The sequence below is a fragment of the Accipiter gentilis genome, chromosome Z, assembly GCF_929443795.1.
Source record: "Accipiter gentilis chromosome Z, bAccGen1.1, whole genome shotgun sequence".
NCBI classification, from domain to species: domain Eukaryota; kingdom Metazoa; phylum Chordata; class Aves; order Accipitriformes; family Accipitridae; genus Astur; species Astur gentilis.
The window spans coordinates 75,040,256-75,047,893 of record NC_064919.1 but is presented as its reverse complement, the minus strand read 5'-3'; the positions used below and the strand labels follow the sequence as shown (position 1 = coordinate 75,047,893).

At 54.8% G+C, this 7,638-nt stretch overlaps 2 protein-coding genes across 2 annotated transcripts; one reads left to right on the top strand and one right to left on the bottom strand.

Annotated features, from left to right (window-relative positions):
* Positions 1–710: 710 nt before the first annotated feature.
* Positions 711–3,304, bottom strand: LOC126036546 (uncharacterized). The gene is given in 3 exon segments (XM_049796480.1): positions 711–883; positions 886–1,671; positions 1,674–3,304. Coding segments are annotated over 3 exon segments (1,446 nt in total). The 5' UTR covers positions 2,161–3,304.
* Positions 3,305–3,310: 6 nt separating this feature from the next.
* Positions 3,311–4,743, top strand: LOC126036243 (avidin-like). The gene is made up of 4 exons (XM_049795772.1): positions 3,311–3,406; positions 3,520–3,787; positions 4,220–4,340; positions 4,608–4,743. Exons 1-4 carry the CDS (start codon positions 3,335–3,337, stop codon positions 4,741–4,743), a joined length of 597 nt encoding a protein of 198 aa, XP_049651729.1. The 5' UTR covers positions 3,311–3,334.
* The last annotated feature ends 2,895 nt before the right edge of the window (positions 4,744–7,638 follow it).

Here is a 7,638-nt window from a genome sequence, read left to right as displayed (position 1 = left end):
ACCAATGTTTGGTACAGCAGCTGTTAGTGGACCTGTGTTGGCATTGAGCCTCCTGTAATCTACCGTCAATCTCCATTTGCCATTTGGTTTTCGGACTGGCCATACTGGGGAGTTGAAGGGGGAGTGAGTAGGAACTACAACCCCTTGTTTCTTTAAATCCTCCAGAACTGGCGTAATTCCTTCTCTTGCTCCTAGAGGCACTGGATAGGGTTTAACATTTGTCAGCTTGGAAGGGGGGAGGGTAGGTGCTGCTTGCAATAGACGCACCTCCAGGCTGGATGTTTCGGCTAACTGCCTAATCTGAGGGACACCAAAAGACCATGAGTTTCCCTGGGTGTCCCGCCACTGTCTACCCTTCAAAACATCTATACCTAAAAGGTTCATCTGGAAAGATCCTACGGCCACCATGGTATTGACCGGGTTTTCTTCCCCTGGCAACCATAGGGTTGCCGGAGTCATGGGCATGGATTGGGTTTTCCCAAAAGCATTTAAGACAATCAGATTTTTAGATGGGGCCGAAATCCCGCATTGTTCTGCTTTAGTCCGCCTTAGCGCAGGAATTTGTGCCCCAGTATCAATTAAAAAGGTCACCGGTCTTTTCTTTGGTCCTACAGCAATAGTAATCAGTAAATCTCCTTTTGTATTGCAGGTGAGTTGTCTAACAAACATCCACCCTCCGCCTCCCCCCTCGCCTTCAGGGGGTGGAAGATCTAGTTTCCTGCCACCTTCTCCTCCTTAGTCGACTCGTCCTCCAGGCTTATCAAGGGTGGGGCACTAGGGGTTGGTTTGGAAATGGCCTTTTGCCCTGACCAATTCTGCACAAGCTCCTCCAGTCTTTGGGTCGAGAGCCCATCCATCAAGTCCCAGGGAACACCTTTTGAACCCCTAGTTGCCATAGTCCCTGTCGACTTAGGGGCCTCTCTCTTCCAGGGGCTAATAGCCGCCCACTAAGTCGCCGTACGATCTTGTTTTCAGTCCTTTGAGACGATCCACCAACAGGGCCGTATTTTCTCTCCAAGTTAATCAATTCCTGAGCTACCTCTCCCCATGTCCCTGGCCATCGATGGTCAGGGGACATTCTCCCCTCCAGAACGGACATAGTCCTTTCTCCATTGGGGGTGTTTAGAATTCTCCCTTGCAATTGGATCCCAATTGGTCTCAGAGAGTCAGGAAGCCCCCATATCAGAATAGTCATCCTCTCTGGGTCCACAGGCAGCATTATCGGGGAGCCCTGATGGGGCTTGAGCTCCCGGTCATACATCATCCTGATACATGCCGCCTTTTGCACACTTTCTAGCAGCTGATCCACCGTATCGGTTATGGCAAGGGGATCTCCCCGTTCCATAGGGTTCAGCCCTCCAGCCCAGTACGCAGCTCTCTGAGTCAATGACCATGGGGCCCGGTGATCACCAGTTGTTAGAAACACACCTGGACCCCAATATTCTTCTGCTTCTTTCTCTGACAACAAGATTCCATCTCCTCCTGACAAAGACACTCTCCACACGTACTCCGTCTCAGATTCCTTTGCCATCCTTGAAAAACCTTTTCTCAATTTTGCTAATTCAGTTGCTGTATATGGGGCTTCTTTAGTGATAACCTGAGGATGGTCGTCGCTACTGTCCTCATACACATACTCGGTTTTAATCACTGGACGCACGTCGCGGGGGGGCTCTCTACGGTCTCTTTTGCCCTTTGCAAATCCCTCTGAGGATAGATTTGCTGTGTCCTTTTCTCCACAGGAGGCGTGTCTACCTCCGTCTCTCTCGAAAGTTGATTCTTTAATTCTCTTTTTAAAACCCTAACAAGTTTCCTTTCCTCCTCCAACAACTGTTTACTTTCTTGCAGTTGCTTCTGCAGGCTTCTGATCATGTCACTTTGACCAGACTTCTGCTTCCTCTCTTCCATCGCGGCTGCCAGACTCACTCCCAGCACTGCACAAATTATTGCTTTTCCCTTCCCTTTTTTAACCTTAGCTTCCTTCTGCAAGATTCTTATCCGATCCACCACACTCTGTGGTTGAAACCAGTGGTTTTTCACCCCGTCTTGTCCCTGGACTGAGGGGCAAGATCGGTAGTCCTCTAAAAGATCATATAGTTTCTCTATTCCTTCAACCCGTGAGGGTGCAGAATCACAAACACCAACAGTTTCCCGAGCATCCATTTTTCTCTAACACAAATTAGGGGGTCTGCGTTCTGAGAGGGTCTCTCTCAGAAGGACACACTGTACACTTACAAATCAACACAACTAGAAGGGGGTAACGTCTTGAGAGGGTCTCACAATAGTTCCGAATTCCCCCCTTCTCCCTCTCAAGAGCACAACCTTCAACGTCACACACTAACTTGAAGGAGGATTACGTCCTGAGAGGGCCACGCGTGAATATACTAGTTCCCCCTTCTCACTCTCAGGAGCCAGACTGCACATTAACCCAAAAGTTCCACAACAAAGTAGTGCAGCACTCTCATCTCTGGGGATCCTGTCCGTGACGCCAATTTAAAAATGTCCCGATCCAATACCGGGGAAGGTTGTTCAATGAACCCGAGAGCGAGATTAAGACACAAACAAGGTCAGATGCTGTACAACCTTACAAATTTTATTCTCTATAACAACCAATAACTGCGATAGAACAGAGGGAGGAAAAAGAAAAAGAGACAGACCTAAGCAAGAGAACGGAAGAGAGGTAGCAAGACTAGTTAACCACCACCACGAAGCCAGCAGCGTCCCGCTGAGTTGGTTCCAATGACAGTGATGGAGGGTCAGGTTCTTCTGCTGCTGCCAGCCAGGTGTCTTCCCTTCAGATCCAGATGTTACAGTCCTTCAGATGTTTTCCAAGTCCGGGTTTCTTCAGCCGAGAAGGGAGTACGCAGTTCTTTTTTATTGTTCCAGTCCCCTCTGTTTCTCTGAAAAGTCCACCCATTTCCACAGAACTCATTATCCTGTGTGCCGCCCCCTGTTCCCCCATGGATGCATGCCCAGGTGCTCATGGTGGTTTTCTCACCTTGCTTGTGGGCAAGCACAGCTCAGCAGGCGTCATGTGGTGGCTTCTTCAGGGACATCTTGTGTGTAGTCCCCTACAAAAACAGGATGTTGAGTCAGCAAATCAACAGAGTCTCTTACAGATGTGTAGGCAAGGAGGTGCAGTTCCAGCTGGTGCTTCTGGAAATATTTGCCTGCAGCCACCTCTCATACAGGTGGGAACTGCAAATTTGCATAATGCCCTGGCCAGAGCTGCTACTCACAGATCTGGCAGCAATAAAAAGGCAAGAGACCAGGCACATCAGCAGAGCCCTGCAAGGAGGACATCCCTGTGTACACCTGCTCTCTGCCTGCTGTTGAGATGGTGCAAGTGACTCCACTCCTCCTGATACTCGGCATGGTGCTGGTGGCTCCTGGCTACTCTGCAAAAAAGGTAATGGCAGGGCTGGGATCCACGGGGCAGGGTGGGAAGGGTTGCCTACGCCTGCCACCATGCCCGCACTTGGGCTGTGCTGCAGCACCAACTCTGAGTCCCCTCTGCTCTAGTGTGTGCTGACTGGGCGCTGGATGAATGAACTGGGCTCCAACATGACCATCATGCCCGTGAATGGAAAAGGCGAATTCTGGGGCTTCTACCATACGGCCGTGAAAACCACCACGAACAAGATCCAGGTGTCACCCCTCCGGGGATCCCAGCACCGCCCGAACCAGCAGAGGCATCCCACCTTCGGCTTCACTGTCAAATGGAGCTTTTCAGGTACTTCTCCTTTCCCAGCCTCCCTGCAGTGTCCCCAGAGCTCCCCTGCCCTCCACTGTGATGTCCCCAGACCTCCCCTGCCCTCCCTGTGATGTCCCTGATGTTCTTCTGCCCTTCCCTGCAGGGTCGTTGTTGATCCCCTGCCTTCCCCTGTGGTGTCCCAAATGCTCTCCCATCCTCTGTGGTGTCCCTCATGCCCCCCATCCTTGACCCCAGAGCTCCTTGGCTGGTGTCACCTCGCAGTACCAGGGTGCAGAGGTTGTGCTGGAGGCTGAAGCCCGCTGCTGTCTGCCCATCTCCAGATGAGACCCCAAGCCCCCTGTTGCCTTCTGCCTCCTTTCCCCATCACCACTGTCCCCAGAGGGCAGGGACAGCCCAGGTCTACTGTCCCCCTGTGCTGGGGCAAGCTGCAGGGCTATGGGTTGGCACTGACTGGCTTTTTCGGTAACGTGACCACTCTCCCCTCCATCTCCTACCCCATCCCTGCAGACTCTGTCACCGTCTTCACCGGCCAGTGCTTTGTGGATGAGAAGGGAAATGAGATTTTGAAGACCATGTGGCTCCAGCGGTCACATGTGGACAACATCAAGGACGATTGGAAGGCCACCAGGTGAGCCCCCCATTCCTGCCCTGCGCAGGTCCCCTGAGCATCCCCAGAGGGGTTCGGGACTCTCCCACCCCGTGGTGCTCAGCGTCTGGCAGAGCTGCTGCCAGTGCGGGGGTGGTTGAGGATGGGGTGCTTGTGCACGGCCGCCCTGCGGGTCCCTCGGAGGTGCAAATGCTGGGGGAGGAAGCAGGGGGGCAGGGACGGGCAGGCGTTTGGCACAGCAAGGCTGCGTTTCTCACTCTTACATCTCCTCCCTTTGTGTCCCCACAGGGTCGGCACCAACGTCTTCACCCGCCTGCGCCCCCGGCAGGAGTGTAGCTGGGAGCAAGGGGATTCCCAGGCCAGTGACGACGACGACGACTCTGCATCCTGCTCCTTCTGCTCCGCCGACTGCTGCTCTCAATAAAGCTTTGCAGCAAACACTCACCCGTCTCCTGTCGTGTTGCGCCTCAGCGCCCATGTTCCCCTGTGTGTCCCCCACAGCATCTCATGCCCTCTCCGGGCTCCATCCCCGAGGCCCGGTGCCTGTCCCCCACCATGACCCCTGCCATGGCCTGGGCTCCTCCGTCGCAGCCCCAGTTTGCCCCACTGTGCTCCCTCGGGACCTCCGCCTTGCCCGGAGGAGCAGGACCCCACTCAGTCTGGCGTGGTGGCTAGTGGCCCGTCTCCCACCAGGGTGACCCTTGGCAGGAGGCCCAGCACGGGCGGCCACTGCCTGTCCGCGGGCCCCTCCACCATAAAAGGGGCCGAGCGGGCAAGGGGCAGCAGCGCAGGCAGAGCCCGGGCACCGCACACGGCCACCGCCGCTGCCGCCACGGGGAGCTTCGGCCGCTGCCTCCCGCTCACCCTGGCCCTGCTCAGCCCCTGTGCCACTGCTGGCAGGAAGGTGTCGAGGATTTCTTGGCTGGGCGAGGGCATGCGAGCAATCCAGCCGTTAGGTGGGAACGAGGCATAAGTTGACAAAGTGCAGGAGCAGACAAGGACGCTGTGCCCTTGTACGCTGGGAGAAAGGAAGATAAGAAGAGCCTGACAAGCAACTCCTGGATGCCGAAGAATGAGACAAGTAACTGCTGGACACCTCGTGAAGAAGCTTGCACAGCCAATGGAGGATAAGGTAGTGTCGCGTGAACCGGGGTATTGGACCAATTAGAGTATTGTACAAGGCGCGTGCACAAGCACATAAGGTATAGAACTGTGCTAAAAGTTGTAGTAAATGGGCTTCACTTGATCACATTGGTCTGTGCGTGATTTCCCCTGTGGATCCTCCGCAACATTTGGCGCCCGAACAGGGACCCTCAGATCAGCACTTTATCGTCTCTATGGGAATTTCTGGTGCAGCTGAACCGACGAGGAAGCGGAGGAGCCGGCCGAGAGTGTTCCTGCTGCCCCGGCAGGACGGCAGAAGCTTCAGCCACGCTGGGAAGCACGACGTGAGCTTCAGCTGAGCTGGGACGCGCCTAAGTGTGAATCTCGCCCTGAGCTGGGAAAACGAGGAGACGCGCGGAAGCTTGAATCTCGCCCTGATTAGGTGAGCGGTCGGAGAAGGAGATGGGGTTGGACAAAAGGCAGGAAGCAGTCCTAAAGCTCCTTCGTAATTTTCTCTCTGAGAGAGGACTGAAATTCGATAGTTCTGTGTTAAAGGGGTTACTTTTATGGGCCTGGGAGAAGGAACTTCTCCCGAATGTAAATGTCGCATTTGAAGAAGCGACCTGGGATAATATAGGCAAGGCACTGTGGGACGCTGCTAACTGCAAGGGGGGTAAGGTGAAGGAGATGAAAAAATACGCAGCGCTTGGGAAAGTAATGCCAGACATGCTGGAGGCGATGAGGGCGGACCGGGAGGCAGCCGCCGCTGCCCGCGCGGCCGTGACCCCTCTGCTGCCTCCACGGCTGCCGCGTCAGCCTACCCCGCTGGAGTTGGGGGGACATTCTCTACACAGCTATCTCCACCCCCCGACATCCATTTCTGTTAACGCTGAGACGCCTGCACAGGCGCAGCCTTTGCCTATACCCAGCCAGGCCGTTGGCGCCGAAAAAATTCCCCCGTCTGTTACTCCACAAGAAAGAGGGGAATTAGGGGGGGCCGACTGTCGCCCGACAGATCCGAACCCGACAGACTCGGGGGTGACCAATGCGGATAAACAGGTTGCGGGGGTGAGGGAACCATCTCCATCGGGTAGTGCGATGGAAGAGCTCCTAAGGGAGGTGGTGAGCCAATTACAAAAACGGACAGTACGGTCGGAAGAGCTCCCAAGGGAGGTGGTGCACCAATTACAAAAAATGGCAGCACGGTCGGGAGAGCCAGAAGTGAGGGAGAAAGGATCCTCCCGAAAGGATGAACCGAGAAGGCAAGAGCATGAGGATTCTGGCCGTGTACCAGTCCCGCTCCCTCCCCCGCCTTCTCGCCACCCCCTCCGCCCCCTCCCTCCTCCCCTCCCTGTCCGCCCCCCCCTCCGCCCGTTTGCCCCGGCGCGTGTCAGCCGGCCATGGAGCGCCCGCCGCCCGCCGCGGCCGCGGCCGGACCCCGGGCAGAACCGTCCGCGCCCCCGCCCCCGCCCGTTCATCCATCCCGCCTCTCGGGACCGGAGACGGTGACACCAGCCGCGCCCGCGGTAGACGCGGAGCCGCTTGTAATAGCCGCTGCAGAAGAAAGGCAGAGACGCTGGAGGGGTGTAATAAAAGATGCCGTTACAGAAGGGACTATGCTCCAAGCATTCCCAGTTATTGCATCAAATGGACAGAAAAAATGGGAGGCGTTTGACTGGAAGGTCATTGAGAGATTAAGGAATGCTGTGAGCCAGTACGGAATCAAATCTGCGTTAACTCACCAAATACTGCACTTCATTTTTCTGCTGATACGCTGATACCTCAAGATATTAAACAGCTAGCACAGTTGGTTTTGACACCCACCCAAATGTCAGTGTTTTTCCGGCAGTGGGAGACGTTCTGTGATAGGGAACAAGCAACACCACGACAACAAACAGATCCCTTATGGGGAGTAACCACGCAGATGCTGAAGGGTACTGGACCCTTCGCATCAGGGAACGCTCAGTTACGGTGTGTCCCTGAGGTTCGTCATCTGTCACAGATCTTGGCGTATCAAGCTTTTCTTACCATACCAGACAACATGCGCAGCCGTGCTTTCACCCAGGTGAAACAGGAGTATAACGAACCTTTTGCACAGCTTATTAATAGACTGCATAGGGCAATCTATGACCACCCTGACGTGAACGAGGGCATGAAAGAAAACATGTTCAAAATACTCGCTTTTGAAAATGCTACTGGAAAGACACACAAAGCA